Source organism: Ranitomeya variabilis, chromosome 8, assembly GCF_051348905.1.
Source record: "Ranitomeya variabilis isolate aRanVar5 chromosome 8, aRanVar5.hap1, whole genome shotgun sequence".
Taxonomy (NCBI): Eukaryota; Metazoa; Chordata; class Amphibia; order Anura; family Dendrobatidae; genus Ranitomeya; species Ranitomeya variabilis.
Window position 1 is genome coordinate 177,290,972 of NC_135239.1, and position 25,110 is coordinate 177,316,081.

The 25,110-nt window shown below is 44.7% G+C and overlaps 1 protein-coding gene across 1 annotated transcript in view; it reads right to left on the reverse strand.

The window, feature by feature from the left end:
* Nucleotides 1-25,110, reverse strand: part of SYN2 (synapsin II) — a 386,089-nt gene that overhangs the window by 43,635 nt on the left and 317,344 nt on the right. The window contains exon 10 of the mRNA XM_077276522.1: nucleotides 6,631-6,780. Coding sequence (XP_077132637.1) covers nucleotides 6,631-6,780 — 150 coding nt within the window. The remainder of the gene's footprint in view (nucleotides 1-6,630; nucleotides 6,781-25,110) is intronic.

The window sequence follows — 25,110 nt, forward strand, 5'->3', positions numbered from 1 at the left end:
GTACTGTTTGTTTTTTTACGTTAACGCTGGTAACCAGGGTAAACATCGGGTTACTAAGCGCGGCCCTGCGCTTAGTAACCCGATGTTTACCCTGGTTACCCGGGGACTTCGGCATCGCTCCAGCGCCGTGATTGCAAAGTGTGACCGCAGTCTACGACGCTGGAGCGATATTCATACGACGCTGCGACGTCACGAATCGTGCCGTCGCAGCGATGGAAATTTCACTGTGTGACGGTACCCTAACCTGACAGTGCAAGAAACCTGTAAGAGTCAAATGGTGCAAAATGTTTTAATTTAATCCAATTGCAAAAATAATTGTTAGCCATAAATATATGCATGTAAGAATAAGCAAAAAAATGTTAACCAAAAGTGGACAATCCCTTTTACCCTTTAGGAAACCTTACCGGTGATGTGATCCATTGGTTGCAAAACACTAACAATGATCAAAAAAGTAACAATGACACTGCTGCCAGGAGGTGGCGATAGAGTTCTAGTCCTCTTCCTCTCTTGTATACTGCAAGAACTAGTGAATTCCCACGAGTTTTCGGGTAAATTTTAATCATTATTTGCAGCTGCATGCTCCTAACTTCTATTTTCTGTGAATGATCAGCACTCTCAGAGTAGCAATGGGAATAAAATATGGCCACGTGCACACATTCAGTATTTGGTCAGTATTTTACATCAGAATTTGTAAGCCAAAACCAGGAGAGGAACAATCAGAGGAAAAGTATAAGGGCTCATACTCACTTGTGAGAAAATCGGATGAGTCTCGCATAGCAAATTGTCTCTTCAGAGAGAAAGGGGACTGGAACTGTAGCGCCACCTATTGGAAGTGGTAATCCTAAACGTTAATATCGACTGTTTAACGAGCCTTTACCCCAAGTCACGTGACAAGGCTCGATAAAGAGTCAATTTTGACTTTTAGGATCATTGCTTCCAATAGGTGGCGCTAGAGTTCTAGTCATCTTCCTCTGAAGAGACAATTTGCAGAGTAACACATAGTATCTTGTAATGAAGGGTCCCATCTGTATCTGTATGGTGTAACAAATTCCTTTTAAGGCTACGAGGGGCGATCCAAAAGTAATGATAATCAATACTAAACACAATGAATATAGTCCACATTTTTTTTTATTTTTCTACATAGTCTCCTAACAAGTCTACATATTTAGTCCATCTCTTTTCTAAACTTAGAATTCCCTTCGAAAAAAATTCTTGATCTTGACCCTCAAAAAAATCCCCAACAGCGGTTATCACGTCGCTATTGTCGTCAAATTTCTTGCCCCGGAGGTGTTCCTTGAGCCGAGGAAAGAGAAAGAAGTCACTGGGGGCTAGATCTGGTGAATAGGGGGGGTGTTCCACCAGTTCAAAGCACGCTTCTTGAATGGTAGCCATGGCAACTGCAGCTTTGTGAGACGGCGCGTTATCTTGGTGAAACAGCACTCCAGCCTGCAGTTTGCCACGCCTTTTCTCCTTGATAGCCTCCCGCAATCTTCTTATTTGTTCTGCATAGTAGGAGCCCGTAATAGTGGCTCCCTTCTCCAAATAGTCCACCATAATAATTCCTTCAGTGTCCCAAAAAACGGACGCCATAACCTTCCCTGCTGAGCTTGACACTTTGAATTTCTTCGGCGTCGGTTCGTCGGATCGTTTCCATGTCATCGATTGTTGTTTAGTTTCGGGATCAAAGTGGTGGATCCAGGTCTCATCCATGCTCAAAAAAGTGACAAAAAATTTTCCTTGTCTGCTTGGAACTTTTCGAGATTTGCTATTGAAATGTCAACTCGTTTCTTCTTTTGCTCGTCGGTTAACATTTTTGGCACCCAACGCGAGGAGACCTTTCTCATATGCAATTCTTTTGCAAGGATTCTTTGAATATTGCCATATGAGATCCCTGTGACCTCAGCTACATGCCTGATAGTCACTCTTCGATCTGCCAATACAACTTCTTCAACTTTTTTCACGTTTCCTTCATTGAGGGACGTGGATGGGCATCCTTCACGATGTTCATCTTCCATCGATGTTCTTCCCAGCTTCAATTCCTTGGCCCAGCATGCAACTGTGGAATATGGAAGAGAAGAGTCCCCCAATGTTTCCACCAAGTCGCTGTGTATGTCTTTGGTAGTCATTTTTTTTCAAGCAGAGGTATTTGATGACAGCTCTGAGCTCGTTTTTTTCCATTTTGATGTTCACTCCTTGGCAGTTCATACTCAAATGAATGTAGCTCCCGGGAATCGTGGTCTATTAAAGTGATTTTTTTTTCCTGGACTAGTGAGTACCTAAGAGAGAAGAAATCATTTTATTTTAATTTCTGTGTGCAATAGAAATAACCGATTATCATTACTTTTGGATCGCCCCTCGTATGTGCACACATTGCGGATTTTAATGCGTCTCCGCAGCGTTTTTGGACGAGCGGAATTGCATGAAATCCGCAGTGTAGTGCACAAGCAATGTTAGTCAATGGGAAATTGAGAACTGGTGTGCACATGCTGCGGCAAAAAACGTGCGGATTTGCAGCGTTTTATTTTCTGCAGCATGTCAATTCTTTTTGTGGATCTGAAGCGTTTCTGCACCCATTGACTACCGCTGAGTCAGGCAAATGCGCAGCAAAACCGCAGGTTTAAAAAGATCTGCCAGAGTTGCCTACGAGAAACACTGCAGATCGGGAGGAGGAAGAGTGTGTGGGCAGAGAATGTGTGTGTGGGCGGAGACTGTGTGTGAGCGGAAAAGATGTGCGTATCTGTGTGCGGGTATCTGTGTGCATCTGTGTGTGTGGGGCTGTGTGTGTGCGGGTCTGTATGTAGGCAGGCATCGTCTGATGGGACTACTAGTCCCATCCGGCTATGCCTGCTACAGTGACAGCTAGCCAATGATGGGACAGTAGTAATCCAATCATCCGGCTACTGTGTAAAAAAAAATAAACACATACACACATATACAGTACATACTCACCGTACAGTTAATCCCTAACGCCCTCGATCACCTGTAAAAAAATAAAATAATAAACCAACAGTATACTCCCTGTTCCGACGTAATCCACTTATTAACGAGTGTCCCACGATGATCTCTCGTGTAGAGCTGTCACATCGGCAGATGTGACCGCTCTCCAGGGGTCTCCGGTGATACAATGACGGCAGGTATCCTCCCGCAGTGGATCACTCCGCCGTCAGGTCACTAGAGTTCAAGCTGTCACATGTGGCACCGCTGCAGTGGAAAATTCTCACGCAGAGGGGCCGTAAAGTGAGAACATGAACTCCAGTCAACCCTCAGTGATAATACTGCAGGAGCCATTGTCTCCTGTCAGTGTGTCACTGGAGGCCGATAGAGCAGTCACATCTCCTGATGTGACAGCTCTATAGGGGAGATCGTCGTGGGACACTCGTTATTTAGGACTACGTCGGAACAGGGAGTATACTGTTTGTTTATTTATTTATTTTTACAGGAGATTGAGGGCGTCGCATGGATTAGCTGTACAATAAAGATGGCAAACTGTGTTAAGTGTTTTATTTAATTAAAATACTTTATTCTGGCTGTGTCTTTATTTAACCCCTTAACAACTATAGTATTAGTAATGGATTGGTGTCTTATGGATGCCTCTCAATTACTAAGCCGGCTTGATGTCACCTTACAATACAAAGGTGACATCAACCCCACAACTATTACTCCATATGCCACTGCTACAAGGCAGTGGGAAAAAAGAGGCTAAGTGCCGGAATTGGCGCATCTTAGAAATGCGCCATTTCTGGTGCGGCTGAGAGCTAGTGTTTGTAGTCTGGGGGCCAATATGCATGGCCCCTTCCTATGCTATTCTTTCTTTCAATGTTCTTTTTATTGAAAATTTAATGAATAACAAACATCTTCAGAAGAAAGCAACCAAAGCATAACACAGATATTCAGTTGCATAACTGGTAAAATAATCTCTAAATATCTATCATTTAAACAGTTAATTACCATTAATATTGAATTTACAGATGCCCTTCCTATGCTATTAATATCAGCTCGCAGCTGTCTGCATAGCCTTTTCTGGCTACTAATTATAGGGGGACCCCACGTCATTTTTTTGTGGGGGGTTCCCCTATTTTAATAGCCAGTAAAGGCTAAATATACAGCTGCGGACTGATATTCATAGCCTGGGAAGATCCATGGTTATTAACCCCTTCCTAGGCTATAAACATTGGCCCCCAGTCGCTGGCTTTCCCTTTCTGGCGCATAAAATTGCGTGGGAGCCCATGTCATTTTTTCCAATTTTTTTTTAAATTAAACAGATATTGCTTTTAAGGTTGGGGTCACACTTGTGAGAAACTCGCACGAGTCTCACACCTCAATACCCGACAGCAGGACCAGAGTGTGCGGCTGCATGTGTTTCTATGCACCTGAATGCTCCGGTCCGAATTTCTCGCAAGTGTGACCCCGGCCTAACGCAGATTTTGTGTGTGTGTGTGTCTTTATTTAACTCTTTATGTACTATTTTATTATGTTTATTACTAACCATTGGGCTTGGTATTATCTATATCTATTATCTATAGATCCGCACACAGAAGCTTTTTGGCATGGTACCCCCACTGACATGCATACAGAGTACACACACACAGAGGCTTTTTTTGCAGAGTGCACACAAAGAACCTAATACTGTCCCTCATTCTGTCCCTACGCAAATCAAAGCAGAATGGTGGTAGCACCTGTGATCAAGCATTTATACAGATTAGGTCACATGTTGCGCCAGCCAATAACAGCCATGCCAATACTGTGATGAAGGCTCTGGAAGTGCCACAGCTTAAAAGGTTGTTGATTGACAGTTCAAGTTCATTCAGGTTCTCTCAAAAAAACATATTGCAAATTTAATTTCAAACATGCACTGCAGGTCAGTTTACGCTGTGTACAAAAAAAACACAGTGGGCATGGGATTTCTATAAATCCCATCCACATTGTTGCACCGTGATAATATGCACCCTTTGGCTTTAAAACAGCATCAATTCTTCTAGGTACAGTTGCACAATAATGATCATCCTATTCATATGTAGGTTGAAAAATAGCCATTAACTGAAACAGAATTAGCAGTGTAAGAGGCTTAAAACTGGGTGAGGAACAACCAAACTCTACTAAAAAGGTGAGGTTGTGGAAAACAATTTCATGTCACAGGTCATGCACCATGGCAAGAATGAGCACAGCAACAAGACACAAGGTAGTTATACTGCATCAGTAAAGTCTCTCCCAGGCACAGATTTCAAAGCAGACTGGAGTCTCAAGATTTGCTGGTCAAGTTCTTTTGAAGAAGCACCAAGGCACGTGTAAAGTTGAGGACTGAAGATGCAGTGGTCGGCTAGGACCAAGCTGATGCTTTGAAGCGCACGTGCCGGTCCCTTTACTTGAAAAGTGCTGCAGATTGCTTTCCAACGCTCTAAATTTTGTCAGAATCTGTGAAGACTGATCTGAGCTCGTGTGCTCAGACTGCTGTCAATCATTTAAAGGCAGCTCTTTCCCCATCAGGAGCAGAGTGATCCGCTCCTTACAGTCCGCCCGAATCCTGTGCCCAGATGAGGACGGACAGGACATAACAGACAAGAAGTAGTGCAACACATGTCATTTTTACATAGGGCGAGTTCAGCTGTGCATCATCCTAAGAGCATTTTTTCAGCCTCTTTACACTGCTCAATTCATTAGGAAACACTGCATAATTTACACTGCACAATTTTCCTGCAGTATAAATTCACCTTAACATACTGATGACTGCAGAATAAGCTATCGATCTGAGATTGTTGGCGGTCCGGCACCACCACCAATCAGCTGTTATCAGCGCTGGCTGTAAACAATGTACAGAGTCAGAATGTCACAGCGCCATACATTGCTTAGTGGCTATTCCCAGGTACTGCATCTTTCTGTTTTGTCTGCGCCTGAACCCTTTCCTATAACTTCTGCGATGAGGTGGCGCCGCACTTGCACCGCCAGTGGCATTGGTGTATGCATCTGCCGTCCAGATTTCTATATGTGTGGCTGGGACTTGGACTCCTGCCTATAGACAGGAAGTCTATGATTTGCTACAAGATGCTAATTATCTGTTGTAATCAGCTATGTATTGTGAGCTTTGGGCAGGGGCACTCCCTATTTAAACTCCCAGCAGCTAACTTCTAGCTGCCTTGTACTGTGAAAACTCATGGCGTTTGGTTACTTACTATGCCTTATTTCTCTGATTACCTGATTCTGTCCTTGACTTTGACCTCCTGGAAATGACCCGGCTTGACAAACCTTCTCTCTGCCAGCTTGCTCTACCGGCCAGCAACCATTCCATGGATGTTACTCTGCATAAATCCAGATTCCTGTATAGGGGTTAATGGGTGGAGGTCAGGGTTCCTCTGGACCTGCTAAGTGGAGTGGCCTGTGCAGAGCCTTTCTCTGGAAGCTCTATTACTAAATGCCATGCTACCATGAACAGAGCTTTATTACACATATCTGCTATTCAAGGTAATGGAAAATAAGGTGCAATTCCTGGGAGCAGATAACAGCCGATCAGTGAGGATGCCGGATGTCGGAACCTCACTAATTTGATATTGATTACCTATCCTACGAATAATCATCAATATACAGTATTAGAACTGGGAAATATCGCTAAAGATCTATTATATTGTACATGGCTACCTGTGGCTGTGCGGTTGCCATTGGTCTTTGCGGGGAGGGAATCGGAGTTTTCGACAAAACATTATTCATCTTGTTTACGACTAATTCAGCTATTAATTGTCGATCCTCCACTTGGTGTTCACCGATCACTGGCATTGTACAATCCATGACCTGAAAGACAACAGACAAGTGGCTTTTCATGAGATAGTCAATCAATAACCTAATACACATCAATGACCCAGTACTACATAACATATCTGTATTTCATATTACCTCTACGTAAAACACTATCTTCATATTACACATCAGTTATGATCAAGTACAAATAGACAAATAGCATTGCCATAACCATGGATGGATTTGCCCATGGGCACAGTTGGCCTTTGCCTATAGGCAGCTTGCGGGGAGGGCACCTACTGAATAGAATACTTACAGTTGCAATCAAAATTATTCAACCCCCATTGCAGTTAGGTTTATTGGTAACATTTACCAACTTTCCACTGTTTGCAATAAACCAATGACACACGAACAATAAATAAATAGCTCAACTCAACTAATATACAGTAACAAATCTCTTCTCCAAATTCAACTCATTAAAAGGGAATCTGTCTGTAGAATCAGCCCTCCTGAGCCGTCTATATGGGCATGTAGGTCATAAAAAGGTGAATAAAATGATACCTTGATATTTGTGATTTGATGTCTTATTCCATAGAAATCCACGTTTTTCTTAATATGCAAATGAGCTGTTGAGATCTATGGGCCGGACTTAGATCTTCCCGAAAGTCTTATTTTAAATGAAAGGGGACGTAACCAGTGTGAGACATGTACTGAGTCTACTCTCCTGATCTACATGTCTCACATATAAACAGATTCTCAGGGAGATCTATGTCCAGGCCCATAGATCTTAACAGCTCATTTACATATTAACAAAAATGTGAATTTCTCTGGAATTAGAAATCGGATCGCATATATCAAAGTATCATTTTGTTCAACTTTTTATGACCTGAATGCCTTTATTGAGAGCTTAGGAGGGTTGATCCTACTGACAGATGCTAGACTGGCGATTGAATGCAGTTTTACTGAAGGCACCGCCGGAGTTAGATGTGCCTAATTCAGTAGATGCCTTATGCCTCTTACTATTACAACTGTCATGTGCCACTGCCGCAAATGTTATTATGGTGTAATTTATGGGCAGGCATCACCACCCCCTGTCCTGCCCCCACTCTGCCCACTTAGGACTGGCATCAAAACACCAAAAGTTGTAAAGCTTTTGTGCAATTTTGAGTTGCGTAAACATTTTTTTCCCAAGATTTCAAGGCATTTCATGAAAAAATTCTGGTGAAAACATCTCTTTACAGTAAAATGTTATCTAGAATACAAGTCTGTGTGTGCTATTATTATAGAAGGTGGTCCCTTGCTTGAGCCCACCCCATCTATGGGACTGAACAGAAAGCTGCTCTATAACAACTACTCACCCTCCTGTCCATTGCCTTCGTAAGCAACATACAGTTTTTAGCGATAGAAAATGTTACAAATTGAAGGAAAAACAATTGAAGGAAAGTAATCATAAGTAAAGTACAATTTGTTCTGTTGTGGAATATTTGATTTATGATATTATTTGTGAGAAAAATAATGCAGAGGAACACCACAAGGTACAGGGCTCGATATAGCGATTGCATTTTGTTTAAGTCACTTTTCTTTTTTTTGTCTTATGGCATTTGTTGTTTTTTTTGCCCCAAATTCTTTTTTTTTCTTTAACCGATATAACCTAAAAATTATATTTAGAGATATACACTCACCGGCCACTTTATTAGGTACACCATGCTAGTAACGGGTTGGACCCCCTTTTGCCTTCAGAACTGCCTCAATTCTTCGTGGCATAGATTCAACAAGGTGCTGGAAGCATTCCTCAGAGATTTTGGTCCATATTGACATGATGGCATCACACAGTTGCCGCAGATTTGTCGGCTGCACATCCCAAAGATGCTCCATACAAGGCAGGATGGATCCATGCTTTCATGTTGTTTACGCCAAATTCTGACCCTACCATCCGAATGTCGCAGCAGAAATCGAGACTCATCAGACCAAGCAACGTTTTTCCAATCTTCTACTGTCCAATTTCGATGAGCTTGTACAAATTGTAGCCTCAGTTTCCTGTTCTTAGCTGAAAGGAGTGGTACCCGGTGTGGTCTTCTGCTGCTGTAGCCCATCTGCCTCAAAGTTCGACGCACTGTGCGTTCAGAGATGCTCTTAGGCCTACCTTGGTTGTAACGGGTGGCGATTTGAGTCACTGTTGCCTTTCTATCAGCTCGAACCAGTCTGCCCATTCTCCTCTGACCTCTGGCATCAACAAGGCATTTCCGCCCACAGAACTGCCGCTCACTGGATTTTTTTTCTTTTTCGGACCATTCTCTGTAAACCCTAGAGATGGTTGTGCGTGAAAATCCCAGTAGATCAGCAGTTTCTGAAATACTCAGACCAGCCCTTCTGGCACCAACAACCATGCCACGTTCAAAGGCACTCAAATCACCTTTCTTCCCCATACTGATGCTCGGTTTGAACTGCAGGAGATTGTCTTGACCATGTCTACATGCCTAAATGCACTGAGTTGCCGCCATGTGATTGGCTGATTAGAAATTAAGTGTTAACAAGAAGTTGGACAGGTGTACTGTCATGATTCTCAATGGCGAGAGAACATAGCCCAGCATATATGAGAACTAGCTCTTGGAAGATGGAAACTATACTGACCATGAACTAAACCTGCCGCACAACTAGAAGTGGCCGGGTAGCATGCCTACGTTTTTTTATCCCTAGATGCCCAGCGCCAGCCGGAGAACTACCTAATCCTAGCAGAGGAAAAGACAGTCCTGGCTCACCTCTAGAGAAATTTTCCCAAAAGGCAGACAGAGGCCCCCACATATATTGGCGGTGATTTTAGATGAAATGACAAACGTAGTATGAAAATAGGTTTAGCAAAAATCGAGGTCCGCTTACTAGATAGCAAGAAGACAGAAAGGGCACTTTCATGGTCAGCAGAAAACCCTATCAAAACACCATCCAGAAATTACTTTAAGACTCTAGCATTAACTCATAACACCAGAGTGGCAATTTCCGCTCACAAGAGCTTTCCAGACACAGTAACGAAACAGCAGCTGTGAACAGGAACAAAATGCAAAAACACACAAGGACAAAAGTCCAACTTAGCTGGGAGTTGTCTAGTAGCAGGAACATGCACAGAAAGGCTTCTGATTACATTGATGACCGGCATGAAACTGACAGAGGAGCAAGGTTATATAGCGACTCCCACATCCTGATAGGAGCAGGTGAACAGAGGGGATGATGCACACAAGTACAATTCCACAAGTGGCCACCGGGGGAGCCCAGAATCCAATTTCACAACAGTACCCCCCCCTCAAGGAGGGGGCACCGAACCCTCACCAGAACCACCAGGGCGATCAGGATGAGCCGTATGAAAGGCACGGACAAGATCGGAGGCATGAACATCAGAGGCAGTGACCCAAGAATTATCCTCCTGACCGTATCCCTTCCATTTGACCAGATACTGGAGTTTCCGTCTGGAAACACGAGAGTCCAAGATCTTTTCCACAACGTACTCCAACTCACCCTCAACCAACACCGGAGCAGGAGGCTCAACGGAAGGCACAGCCGGTACCTCATACCTGCGCAACAATGACCGATGAAAAACATTATGAATCGAAAAGGATGCAGGGAGGTCCAAACGGAAGGACACAGGGTTAAGAATCTCCAATATCTTGTACGGGCCGATGAACCGAGGCTTAAACTTAGGAGAAGAAACCCTCATAGGGACAAAACGAGAAGACAACCACACCAAGTCCCCAACACAAAGCCGAGGACCAACACGACGACGGCGGTTGGCAAAAAGCTGAGTCTTCTCCTGGGACAACTTCAAATTGTCCACCACCTGCCCCCAAATCTGATGCAACCTCTCCACCACAGCATCCACTCCAGGACAATCCGAAGATTCCACTTGACCGGAGGAAAATCGAGGATGAAACCCCGAATTACAGAAAAACGGGGACAACAAGGTGGCAGAGCTGGCCCGATTATTGAGGGCAAACTCCGCCAAAGGCAAAAAAGCAACCCAATCATCCTGATCCGCAGACACAAAACACCTCAAATATGTCTCCAAGGTCTGATTAGTCCGCTCGGTCTGGCCATTAGTCTGAGGATGGAAAGCAGACGAAAAAGACAAATCTATGCCCATCCTAGCACAGAATGCCCGCCAAAATCTAGACACGAATTGGGTCCCTCTGTCAGAAACGATATTCTCCGGAATACCATGCAAACGAACAACATTTTGAAAAAACAGAGGAACCAACTCGGAAGAAGAAGGCAACTTAGGCAAGGGAACCAGATGGACCATCTTAGAGAAACGGTCACACACCACCCAGATGACAGACATCTTATGAGAAACAGGCAGATCCAAAATAAAATCCATCGAGATGTGCGTCCAAGGCCTCTTCGGGATAGGCAAGGGTAACAACAATCCACTAGCCCGAGAACAACAAGGCTTGGCCCGAGCACAAACATCACAAGACTGCACAAAGCCTCGCACATCTCGTGACAGGGAAGGCCACCAGAAGGACCTTGCCACCAAATCCCTGGTACCAAAGATTCCAGGATGACCTGCCAACGCAGAAGAATGAACCTCAGAGATGACTCTACTGGTCCAATCATCAGGAACAAACAGTCTACCAGGTGGGCAACGATCAGGTCTATCCGCCTGAAACTCCTGCAAGGCCCGCCGCAGGTCTGGAGAAACGGCAGACAATATCACTCCATCTTTAAGGATACCTGTGGGCTCAGAATTACCAGGGGAGTCAGGCTCAAAACTCCTAGAAAGGGCATCCGCCTTAACATTCTTAGAACCCGGTAGGTAAGACCCCACAAAATTAAACCGAGAGAAAAACAACGACCAGCGCGCCTGTCTAGGATTCAGGCGCCTGGCAGACTCAAGGTAAATTAAATTTTTGTGGTCAGTCAATACCACCACCTGATGTCTGGCCCCCTCAAGCCAGTGACGCCACTCCTCAAAAGCCCACTTCATGGCCAAAAGCTCCCGATTCCCAATATCATAATTCCGCTCGGCGGGCGAAAATTTACGGGAAAAAAAAGCACAAGGTCTCATCACGGAGCAGTCGGAACTTCTCTGCGACAACACCGCCCCAGCTCCGATTTCAGAAGCGTCGACCTCAACCTGAAAAGGAAGAGCAACATCAGGCTGACGCAACACTGGGGCGGAAGAAAAGCGGCGCTTGAGCTCCCGAAAGGCCTCCACAGCATCAGGGGACCAATCAGCAACATCAGCACCCTTCTTAGTCAAATCAGTCAATGGTTTCACAACATCAGAAAAACCAGCAATAAATCGACGATAAAAGTTAGCAAAGCCCAAAAATTTCTGAAGACTCTTAAGAGAAGAGGGTTGCGTCCAATCACCAATAGCCTGAACCTTGACAGGATCCATCTCGATGGAAGAGGGGGAAAAAATGTATCCCAAGAAGGAAATCTTTTGAACCCCAAAAACACACTTAGAACCCTTCACACACAAGGAATTAGACCGCAAAACCTGAAAAACCCTCCTGACCTGCTGGACATGAGAGTCCCAGTCATCCGAAAAAATCAGAATATCATCCAGATACACAATCATAAATTTGTCCAAATAATCGCGGAAAATGTCATGCATAAAGGACTGGAAGACTGAAGGGGCATTTGAAAGACCAAAAGGCATCACCAAATACTCAAAATGGCCCTCGGGCGTATTAAATGCGGTTTTCCACTCATCCCCCTGCTTGATTCGCACCAAATTATACGCCCCACGGAGATCAATCTTAGAGAACCACTTGGCCCCCTTTATACGAGCAAACAAATCAGTAAGCAGTGGTAACGGATATTGATATTTAACCGTGATTTTATTCAAAAGTCGATAATCAATACACGGCCTCAAAGAGCCGTCTTTCTTAGACACAAAGAAAAAACCGGCTCCTAAGGGAGATGACGAAGGACGAATATGTCCCTTTTCCAAGGACTCCTTTATATATTCTCGCATAGCCGCGTGTTCAGGCACAGACAGATTAAATAAACGACCCTTAGGGTATTTACTACCCGGGATCAAGTCTATGGCACAATCGCACTCCCGGTGCGGAGGTAGTGAACCAACCTTGGGTTCTTCAAAAACGTCACGAAAGTCAGACAAGAATTCAGGAATCTCAGAGGGAATAGATGATGAAATGGAAACCAAAGGTACGTCCCCATGAGTTCCTTTACATCCCCAGCTTAACACAGACATAGCTCTCCAGTCGAGGACTGGGTTATGAGATTGCAGCCATGGCAATCCCAGCACCAAAACATCATGTAGATTATACAGCACCAGAAAGCGAATAACCTCCTGGTGATCCGGATTAACACGCATAGTCACTTGTGTCCAGTATTGTGGTTTATTACTAGCCAATGGGGTGGAGTCAATCCCTTTCAGAGGTATCGGAGCCTCCAATGGCTCCAAATCATACCCACAGCGTTTGGCAAAGGACCAATCCATAAGACTCAAAGCAGCGCCAGAGTCGACATAGGCGTCCGCGGTAATAGATGACAAAGAACAAATCAGGGTCACAGATAGAATAAACTTAGACTGTAAAGTGCTAATTGAAACAGACTTGTCAGGCTTCTTAGTACGCTTAAAGCATGCTGATATAACATGAGTTGAATCACCACAATAGAAGCACAACCCATTTTTTCGTCTAAAATTCTGCCGCTCGCTTCTGGACAGAATTCTATCACATTGCATATTTTCTGGCGTTTTCTCAGTAGACACCGCCAAATGGTGCACAGGTTTGCGCTCCCGCAGACGCCTATCGATCTGAATAGCCATCGTCATGGACTCATTCAGACTCGCAGGCACAGGGAACCCCACCATAACATCCTTAATGGCATCAGAGAGACCTTCTCTGAAAATCGCCGCCAGGGCGCACTCATTCCACTGAGTAAGCACAGACCATTTGCGGAATTTTTGGCAGTATATTTCAGCTTCATCTTGCCCCTGAGACAAGGACATCAAGGCCTTTTCCGCCTGAAGCTCTAAATGAGGTTCCTCATAAAGCAACCCCAAGGCCAGAAAAAACGCATCCACATTGAGCAACGCAGGATCCCCTGGTGCCAATGCAAAAGCCCAGTCTTGAGGGTCGCCCCGGAGCAAGGAAATTACAATCCTGACCTGCTGTGCAGGGTCTCCGGCAGAGCGAGACTTCAGGGACAAAAACAATTTGCAATTATTTTTAAAATTTTGAAAGTGAGATCTATTCCCCGAGAAGAATTCAGGCAAAGGAATTCTAGGCTCAGACATAGGTGCATGAACAACAAAATCTTGCAAATTTTGTACCTTTGTGGCGAGATTATTCAAACCTGTAGCTACACTCTGAAGATCCATTTGAAACAGGTGAACACAGAGCCATTCAAGGATAAGAAGGAGAGAAAGAGAGGAAGGCTGCAGTATAGGCAGACTAGCAAGTGATTCAATTAAGAGCACACTCAGAACTAGAGGGAAAAAAAAAAAAAAAAAAAATTGTAGCAGACTTCTTTTTTCTCTCCTTTCTCAGCCAGTAATTTAACCCTTTTTTTTGGCCGGTCAAACTGTCATGATTCTCAATGGCGAGAGAACATAGCCCAGCATATATGAGAACTAGCTCTTGGAAGATGGAAACTATACTGACCATGAACTAAACCTGCCGCACAACTAGAAGTGGCCGGGTAGCATGCCTACGTTTTTTTATCCCTAGATGCCCAGCGCCAGCCGGAGAACTACCTAATCCTAGCAGAGGAAAAGACAGTCCTGGCTCACCTCTAGAGAAATTTTCCCAAAAGGCAGACAGAGGCCCCCACATATATTGGCGGTGATTTTAGATGAAATGACAAACGTAGTATGAAAATAGGTTTAGCAAAAATCGAGGTCCGCTTACTAGATAGCAAGAAGACAGAAAGGGCACTTTCATGGTCAGCAGAAAACCCTATCAAAACACCATCCAGAAATTACTTTAAGACTCTAGCATTAACTCATAACACCAGAGTGGCAATTTCCGCTCACAAGAGCTTTCCAGACACAGTAACGAAACAGCAGCTGTGAACAGGAACAAAATGCAAAAACACACAAGGACAAAAGTCCAACTTAGCTGGGAGTTGTCTAGTAGCAGGAACATGCACAGAAAGGCTTCTGATTACATTGATGACCGGCATGAAACTGACAGAGGAGCAAGGTTATATAGCGACTCCCACATCCTGATAGGAGCAGGTGAACAGAGGGGATGATGCACACAAGTACAATTCCACAAGTGGCCACCGGGGGAGCCCAGAATCCAATTTCACAACAGTGTACCTAATAAAGTGGCCAGTGAGTGTAATTGAAGAAGACAAAGAGAAGGCTGAGCTATTAAACAAGTATTTTTCATTTTAACCATAAAAGTCACAATTGATGATAAAGCTAATAACATTTGGAAACCCTGAACCACACACATGATGGTAAGTGTTGTGAATTTGGATTCTGGGCTCCCCCGGTGGCCGCTTGTGGAATTGGACTTGTCTTCCTCTTTCCTGTTTCACCTGGTTCCATCAGTAGTGGGTGTCGCTATTTAAGCTCATTTCTCTGGTGGTTTCTTGCCGGTCAACAATGTTATCTGATGCCTCTCAGTGCTTGTTCCTGCTTCTAGACAACTACTAGATAAGTTGGACTTTTGTCCATGTTTCGTTTTGCCTATTTGTTCCAGTTCACAGCTGAAGTTTTGTTACTGTGTCTGGAATGCTCTCGTTGATCAGGGATTGCTACTCTGGCGTTATGAGTTAATGCCAGAGTTTAAGGTAATCTCTGGATGGTGTTTTGTTAGTGTTTTTCTGCTGACCATGAAAGTATACTATCTGTCTTCTGCTATCTAGTAAGCGGACCTCAAATTTGCTAAGACTATTTTCCTGCTGCGTTTGTTGTTTCATCTGAACTCACCGTCATTATATGTGGGGGGCTACTGTCTTCTTTGGAATATTTCTCTAGAGGTGAGCCAGGTCTTATATTTCCCTCTGCTAGCTATTTAGGTCTTAGGCCAGAGCTGGGCATCTAGCGATAAATAGGAAATGCTACCTGGCTATTTCTAGTTGCGCGGCAGGCTTAGTTCATGGTCAGTATAGTTCCATCTTCCGAGAGCTTGTCCCTCTATAGGCTTGCTATGATCTCTGCCTGCAGAGATCATGACAGTTTGACCGGCCAATAAAGTGTTAAAGACCCAGGTTGAGAAAGGAGAGTTATAAGAAGTCTGCTGGAATTTTTTTTTTTTTTTTTTTTTCCCTCCAGTCTGCCTTGCTGCAGTCTTTTTTCTCTCTCTCCTCCTAATCTCTGTATGGCTCTGTGTGCACCTGACAATAATGGATCTCCAGAGTGTAACTGCGGGTTTGAATAATCTCATCACGAAAGTACAAAATTTACAAGATTTTGTGGTACATGCTCCGGTATCTGAGCCGAGAATTCCTTTGCCGGAGTTCTTCACAGGGAATAGAGCTAGCTTCCAGAATTTCCGAAATAATTGTAAGCTTTATTTGTCCCTGAAGTCTCGTTCAGCTGGAGACCCTGCTCAGCAGGTTAGGATTGTGATTTCCTTGCTCAGGGGTGACCCTCAAGATTGGGCCTTCTCATTGCCAGCAGGGGATCCTGCGTTACGCGATGTGGATGCGTTTTTTCTGGCCTTGGGCTTGCTTTATGAGGAACCTCATTTGGAACTTCAGGCAGAAAAAACTTTGATGGCACTATCTCAGGGGCAAGACGAAGCTGAAGTTTTCTGCCAAAAATTCCGTAAATGGTCTGTGCTTACTCAGTGGAATGAGTGCGCCTTGGCGGCAACTTTCAGAGAAGGTCTCTCTGATGCCGTTAAGGATGTTATGGTGGGGTTCCCTGTGCCTGCAGGTCTGAATGAGTCCATGACAATGGCTATTCAGATTGATAGGCGTCTGCGGGAGCGCAAACCGGTGCACCATCTGGCGGTGTCTATGGAAAAGACGCCAGAAAGTATGCAGTGTGATAGAATTCTGTCCAGGAGCGAGCGACAGAATTTTAGACGGAAGAATGGATTGTGTTTCTATTGTGGGGATTCTACTCATGTTATATCAGCATGCTCTAGGCGTACAAAGAAGCTTGATAAGTCTGTTTCCATTGGCACCATTCAGTCTAAGTTTATTTTGTCTGTAACCCTGATTTGCTCTTTGTCATCCATTGCCACGGACGCCTATGTTGACTCTGGCGCCGCTCTGAGTCTTATGGATTGGTCCTTTGCCAATCGTTGTGGTTTTGATTTAGAGCCTTTGGAGACTCTTATTCCTCTGAAGGGGATTGACTCCACCCCATTGGCTAATAATAAACCACAATACTGGACACAAGTAACCATGCGTATCAATCCGGATCACCAGGAGATTATTCGTTTCCTGGTGCTGTATAATTTACATGACGATTTGGTACTGGGATTGCCATGGTTGCAGTCTCACAACCCAGTCTTGGACTGGAGAGCAATGTCTGTGTTGAGCTGGGGATGTAAGGGTATTCATGGGGACTTACCTTTGGTTTCTATTTCGTCGTCCATTCCCTCTGAAGTCCCTGAGTTCCTCTCTGATTATCAAGACGTCTTTGACGAACCCAAGCTTGGGTCGTTACCTCCGCACCGTGAGTGCGATTGTGCCATAGATTTGATACCGGGTTGTAAATATCCAAAGGGTCGTTTGTTTAATCTGTCTGTGCCGGAACATGCTGCTATGCGGGAATATATAAAGGAGTCTTTGGAAAAGGGACATATTCGTCCATCTTCTTCTCCCTTGGGAGCTGGGTTTTTCTTTGTCTCAAAAAAAGAAGGCTCTTTGAGACCATGTATTGATTATCGGCTTCTGAATAAGATCACTGTTAAGTATCAATACCCATTGCCATTGCTTACTGATTTGTTTGCTCGTATAGAGGGTGCTAAGTGGTTCTCTAAAATTGATCTTCGTGGGGCGTATAATTTGGTGCGGATCAGGCAGGGGGATGAGTGGAAGACCGCATTTAATACGCCCGAGGGCCACTTTGAGTATTTGGTCATGCCTTTTGGTCTTTCTAATGCCCCTTCAGTTTTCCAGTCTTTTATGCATGATATTTTCCGCGATTTTCTGGATAAATTTATGATAATATATCTGGATGATATTCTGATTTTTTCTGATGACTGGGACTCTCCTGGTAATTCTGAACCCACAGGTATCCTTAGGGAGGGAGTAATTTTGTCGGCCGTTTCTCCTGATCTGCGGCGGTCCTTGCAAGAGTTTCAGGCGGATAGACCGGATCGTTGTCCGCCTGATAGACTGTTTGTTCCGGATGATTGGACCAGCAGAGTCATCTCTGAGGTACATTCTTCTGCATTGGCAGGTCATCCCGGAATTTTTGGTACCAGGGATTTGGTGGCAAGATCCTTCTGGTGGCCTTCCCTGTCACGAGATGTGCGAGTCTTTGTGCAGTCATGTGACGTTTGTGCTCGGGCCAAGTCTTGTAGTTCTCGGGCTAGCGGACTGCTGTTGCCCTTGCCTATTCCTAAGAGGCCTTGGACACACATCTCGATGGATTTTATTTCAGATCTGCCTGTTTCCCAGAAGATGTCTGTCATCTGGGTGGTCTGTGACCGTTTCTCTAAAATGGTCCATTTGGTTCCTCTGCCCAAGTTGCCTTCTTCTTCTGAGTTGGTTCCTCTGTTTTTTCAGAATGTTGTCCGATTGCACGGTATTCCTGAGAATATTGTTTCTGACAGAGGTACCCAATTTGTGTCTAGATTTTGGCGGGCATTCTGTGCTAGGATGGGCATAGATTTGTCTTTTTCATCTGCTTTTCACCCTCAGACTAATGGCCAGACCGAGCGGACTAATCAGACCCTGGAGACATATCTGAGGTGTTTTGTCTCTGCTGACCAGGATGATTGGGTTGCTTTTTTGCCATTGGCAGAGTTCGCCCTCAATAATCGGGCCAGCTCTTCCACCTTGGTGTCCCCGTTTTTCTGTAATTCGGGGTTTCACCCTCGATTTTCCTCCGGTCAGGTGGAATCCTCGGATTGTCCTGGAGTGGATGCGGTGGTGGAGAGATTGCATCACATCTGGGGGCAGGTTATGGACAATTTGAAGTTGTCCCAGGAGAAGACTCAGCGTTTTGCCAACCGTCATCGTCGTGTTGGTTCTCGGCTTTGTGTTGGAGATTTGGTGTGGTTGTCTTCTCGTTTTGTCCCTATGAGGGTCTCTTCTCCTAAGTTTAAACCTCGGTTCATCGGCCCTTATAGAATATTGGAGATTCTTAATCCTGTTTCTTTCCGTTTGGACCTCCCTGCGTCCTTTTCCATTCATAACGTTTTTCATCGGTCGTTATTGCGCAGGTATGAGGTACCTGTTGTACCTTCAGTTGAGCCTCCTGCTCCGGTGTTGGTTGAGGGTGAGTTGGAGTACGTTGTGGAGAAAATTTTGGACTCTCGTGTTTCCAGACGGAGACTCCAGTATCTGGTCAACTGGAAGGGTTACGGCCAGGAGGATAATTCTTGGGTCAATGCATCTGATGTTCATGCTTCTGATCTTGTTCGTGCCTTCCATAGGGCTCATCCTGGTCGCCCTGGTGGATCTGGTGAGGGTTCGGTGCCCCCTCCTTGAGGGGGGGGTACTGTTGTGAATTTGGATTCTGGGCTCCCCCGGTGGCCGCTTGTGGAATTGGACTTGTCTTCCTCTTTCCTGTTTCACCTGGTTCCATCAGTAGTGGGTGTCGCTATTTAAGCTCATTTCTCTGGTGGTTTCTTGCCGGTCAACAATGTTATCTGATGCCTCTCAGTGCTTGTTCCTGCTTCTAGACAACTACTAGATAAGTTGGACTTTTGTCCATGTTTCGTTTTGCCTATTTGTTCCAGTTCACAGCTGAAGTTTTGTTACTGTGTCTGGAATGCTCTCGTTGATCAGGGATTGCTACTCTGGCGTTATGAGTTAATGCCAGAGTTTAAGGTAATCTCTGGATGGTGTTTTGTTAGTGTTTTTCTGCTGACCATGAAAGTATACTATCTGTCTTCTGCTATCTAGTAAGCGGACCTCAAATTTGCTAAGACTATTTTCCTGCTGCGTTTGTTGTTTCATCTGAACTCACCGTCATTATATGTGGGGGGCTACTGTCTTCTTTGGAATATTTCTCTAGAGGTGAGCCAGGTCTTATATTTCCCTCTGCTAGCTATTTAGGTCTTAGGCCAGAGCTGGGCATCTAGCGATAAATAGGAAATGCTACCTGGCTATTTCTAGTTGCGCGGCAGGCTTAGTTCATGGTCAGTATAGTTCCATCTTCCGAGAGCTTGTCCCTCTATAGGCTTGCTATGATCTCTGCCTGCAGAGATCATGACAGGTAAGCATTAAAACAACAGGAAAAAAAAAAATCAAACCAAAAAAAAATACATGTAAGTCCGGTTTCACATGTCCTGATAATTTCGAGACTGGAAAAATCAGTATCGTAGCTATCAGTTTCCGTGTGTGTAATACTTGCGGCCATATCAGTACCACACGTACCAGCGCCTGGGAAGCAGCAGTACAGTAAGCGCTGTTCCCTGGTGCCGGGTACTGAAGACCGCTCTCATCATTCTCCCATGCTCTGCCGGTGATCAGTGCAAGCAGGGGAGAACGTTGAGAGTTATATAACCCCACAAGTGGGAACAGCCAAACAAAGTGCCAGAATTGGTGCATCTAATAGTTGTGCCCTTTCTGGGTGGCTGCGGGTTGGTGTTTTTAGGCTGGGGGGGTCAATATCCATGGCCTCTTACCAGCCTGAGAATACCAGCCCAAAGCTGCCTGCTTTAGCAAGGCTGGTTGTAAAAAAATGGGGGCACCATTATTTTTTATTATTTATTTAAATAAAAAAAAACAGCTGAGGACCCCTCTATTCTTGATAACCAGCCTTGCTAAAGCTGACAGCTGAGGGTTGCAGCCCACAGCTGTCAGTTTTGCCTGGCTGTTTGTCAAAAATACAAGCGAACCTAAGCCTGTTTTTAATTTATTTATTTATTTATAGTGCAGGAGGTGGCTAATGAATACTCCCATCAGCCGCCACCTACGCTCACGGTTTTTAGCAGCAGCAGGTGTAGCCTGATGGGAGTAGTAGTCCCAACAGCTGCTGCCTGCTCTAACTGTTATCAGGTGAATATAACGCTCAACATTTTCCTCTGGTTGTGCTGATCACTGGCAGAGCAGGGGAGGATGATACAAGTGGTCTTCAGCACCCGGCATCGGGGAACAGTGCTAACTGTACCACTGCTTCCCAGGCAGCAGTACGTGTCACACTGATGACACACGGATGTCATTAGTATGCACGTGTGCGGTACGTCTTGATGCCCGTGCTGCTGTTAAAAATCGTCAGTGTATTTTGCCCACGGACACACGGTCCGTGGAAACATACTGACATGTACACAGACCCATTCACTTGAATGCATCTACGTGTGTAAGTGTCTCCGGTACGTGTGAAAACTGTCACCACACATACCGAACACACAGACATCTGAAAGAGCCCTAAAATAGACTTTAAAAAAGGCTCAAATTTAAAGAAGGTGAAAATTAACAAACCGGTGACAAACTACAAGAACCAGATGAAAAAAGAGCAAATAATAATATTCACCTCCATTTCTATCTGTATATTCAATATTTTTGCTGAATATATTTTCCAACCCAAGTCAGAGATTCTGCAGTTTTTCCAGCAGAGGGCAGAAAATAAATTGTTCAATTGTCAATTTCTTATGAGCTGAAAAAAGTGATTTAAAATATTTCCTTGCAATATCCACACATTTGGTTCACATAATTTTTTGACATGGAAAAATCCACATTAAAAAAAAATATTTTAAATACTCTATGAATAATCTTCCTATTCATTTCAATGGAAATATACGCCATAGTGCACATGATGCTTTTTCTTTCATGCATTTTACCATATGTAAAACAAAGCAACAAGTTCATTTTTTAGTTGTACCTATTTGCTTAAAAAAAAATACCTTAAGCGCTAAAAAATTTTTTTCTTCTGTTTTTGTTTTAATGCACATTTTTAAGCCTTAAAAAAACATGTAAATGATCTGAGTGAACTTGGGAACTTACCACGTCTTGCAACCCACCACAGCACAAACATCTCGAAGAATACCATACTTTTGAATTTTTGGTCGTATGGAACTTTGTCCTGTAGAGTTTAATGTACAGTGTGACTTATGATTCGCAGACACCCTGTCTTCTTTACAGAAGAATATGAGTTCAAAAATGGTCACATGGCAGCAAAATACACGTTTTGGATCCTGCAACCATTGTGAGCACATGCAGCACAAGTTGCGATAATTATCATTTGAAAAGATCTTTTATATATTACAGGGGCAGCAATGTTAAGTTGACATATTTATATATTATTAGGGCAGCACAGTGGCTCAGTGGTTAGTTTGGTAGCTCAGTGAGTAGCACTGTATGGTGGCTCAGAGGTTAGAACTGCAGCCTTGCAGTGCTGGGTCCTGGGTTCAAATCCCACTGGGTTCAAATCCCACCAAGGACAACATGTACAAGGAGTTTGTATGTTCTCCCCGTGTTTGTGTGGGTTTCCTCCGGTTTCCTCCCACACTCCAAAGACATACTGATATGTATGATTGTAGATTGTGAGCCCAAGTGGGGACAGTGATGAAAAAGTCTGTAAAGTGCTGCAGAAAAAGCGCTATATAAGCAACGTTTAATAAATAAATAATAGGGGTAGCCAAGTTAAGTGGTTGCTCAGACACCTCTCTATGTGTCTATACAACATTCTGCGAGAGCAGTATAAGGATCCACAGACTTAGAATGTATTTACTTATATAGCGCCATTAATTCCACAGCGCTTTACAGTAATTGTCGTCGCTGTCCCCATTGGGGCTCACAATCTAACTCCCCTATCAGTATCTCTTTTGAATGTGGGAGGAAACCGGAGAACCAGGAGGAAATCTACGCAAACACCGGGAGAACATACAAACTCATTGCAGATGCAGTCCTTGGTGTGACTAGATCCCAGGAAGCCAGTGCTACAAAGCAGCGATGCTGACCACTGAGCCACCATGCTGGCCTTACAATGGGCTCAATTCATCAAAGCTTTGTCGTCAGAGTTTCGGCCTACAAAGCTTTGAAAAATGTAGTCGCAACTATGAATTGGACCTAAATTTGGCAACTTTTGGTGTCTTCACAACAGTTTCTTTCAGCTTTGACGAAATGGGCAAAGCTTGGGTGGGACAGGGGCATGTCGGAGGGTGTTATGTCATAGCCCGTCTAACCCATGACAACGGGTATCCGTGACTCCTGTGAGCTCTAATGTAAAACCCTTTACCTTACCTTATGACACCCCCGGGATAACGGCCACCTCCCCCTTTTCTTGCGGCCAAAGAATACCCCCCTATTAAAACACACAACAATTAGGTTGGACTAATTGCCACAGCAGCCGTTTATTAACATTTAACATACAACAATATTATAACAATAAACCCCGGAAGTGGATGATCCTCGAAGCCCGAAACCTGTCTTGAACATTTTTCAGCCAACCGTCCCACCTATTTTGGCCTTATATCCGCCTTACCCCCAGCCGCTATACACCAGCTCGGAGGCAAACTCCACCTGCCAGGCCAAAAACCGCACACCTGTTTGTGGGTCCCCTAATAATCCCCTCCACGGGATTATCGATACCACTTTTACGATTTCAAATCACCCCGGGGAGTCCAGGACCTATTGAGATCCCCCCCCCCCATCAATCCGCCATTTTCCACTTCCACCAACTTCGAGGACCACCACCCCCTGCCACAAACATAAATGTACTAACCCCTTAGCCATTTATGTCCCTCCACACCTGCAAAGCTGTTTCGATGCCCTCCTGGATCGCCAAACACCACATATCGGTGCCAACTGCATTCAAGTGCACCCCATCCAACCTCCAATAACCTCCAGTGCCGGACTCCAGATTTATGTGCCGCACCACTACTGCTCCATTCCTTGCCATGAACCGCGAAACAGCTTTGTTCACCTTGATCCTCGCCTTGTTTATACCTTCTGGTGATCTAGCACCCCGCCAAACCTTCCGCGGGACGATGTCCGACCAGACCGCCAAGACCCTTGGAAACATTGCCCACAACCTCAACATGTCGAACTTAATGTCTTTTATAAGTTCCCTGCACGGCCTCTTCCCCAAGCCATTACCCCCCAAGTGAATAACTAAAATTTGTGGGACCTGATCCCAACGCACGAAACGATGAAACTCGGGCAAAAATTGACTCCAAGTTATCCCCCTTTTTCCGATCCATCTCAGCGTCGTGATGTCCCGTGAGAAACCCAACTTCCGTCCATCCGGACGAACCGCTGCCCTCTCCACCGCCCAGAACACGAACGAGTGTCCCATTATCCACACCAGCATTTTTTCGTGTTCTGTAAGAGAATAAACATTAACACCGATCAATTCGAGAAAATCCCACCGAATACGTGACCCCACGAAATTAGACCAGATCCAGGCGAATATAAGACCGGAATCTTTCTGATTCCCACCGCCCAATTCTTTTAACCACTTCATCCCCCAATCCTCTCCTGGCTGCTTCCGTTGCAGCCCCTATCCGAAATGAATGGCCGCTGTATTTTGCTGGCGAAATTCCCCCGATCTCCAAACACTTCCGAAACACTGAAACAAATTGGAAGCGCGACAAGAAAGAACCATCTGCATGAACCAACAGTGGGTCGGATAATACACCCCCTTTTCTCATCAATTTATCCACGCAGGTTACCGGGCACAATGAACAATTCGGAACTTGAAATAACACTAATTTGAAACCTTTGCCAGTTACGTCCGTTTTTGACGACCTAATAAACACCACCACCTTATCAAACTTAACATCCACGTCCTCTCTCCGTAAACCTCCTCCCTTACATCTTGAAGGGCTGACCAACTCCCCCAGGCGAAATGCTCCAAAAAACGCCAACGAAAAAGCCGCTTGGAATAAAATTACCTCCCACTCCGAAAAACAAACAACCCGCAATTGCCTTCCAATTGTTAACAGCACTTCAAAGGAGACCGGTCGTCTGCCATCGAACGACTTCTGCCCTTTTTTCAAGCCCTTTACCACTTGCATCACCATAAATGATTTCGTCTCCTCCTGTAAACCTCTAGCCTTAAAACAAAATGCTAAACCAGCTAGAAACTTACTCACTTTGGACACTGACCAACCCGATTCCCACACATGCCCTACTAGCAACAACAACCTGCTCTCATCGTCCATACCGGACCCGTAAGACACCTTCCAATTTTCCCATGTCCTCCAGGCCTGCTCATACTGCAGCCAAGACCTGTCTGACAGCGATCTAGCAAATAGATCCCTCATGGCCCTAAAGGCAGGTTCCACAGCTCCGCTGGACATTCCCGGCACGCTGAGTCCAAGTAAGGCCTCGGCC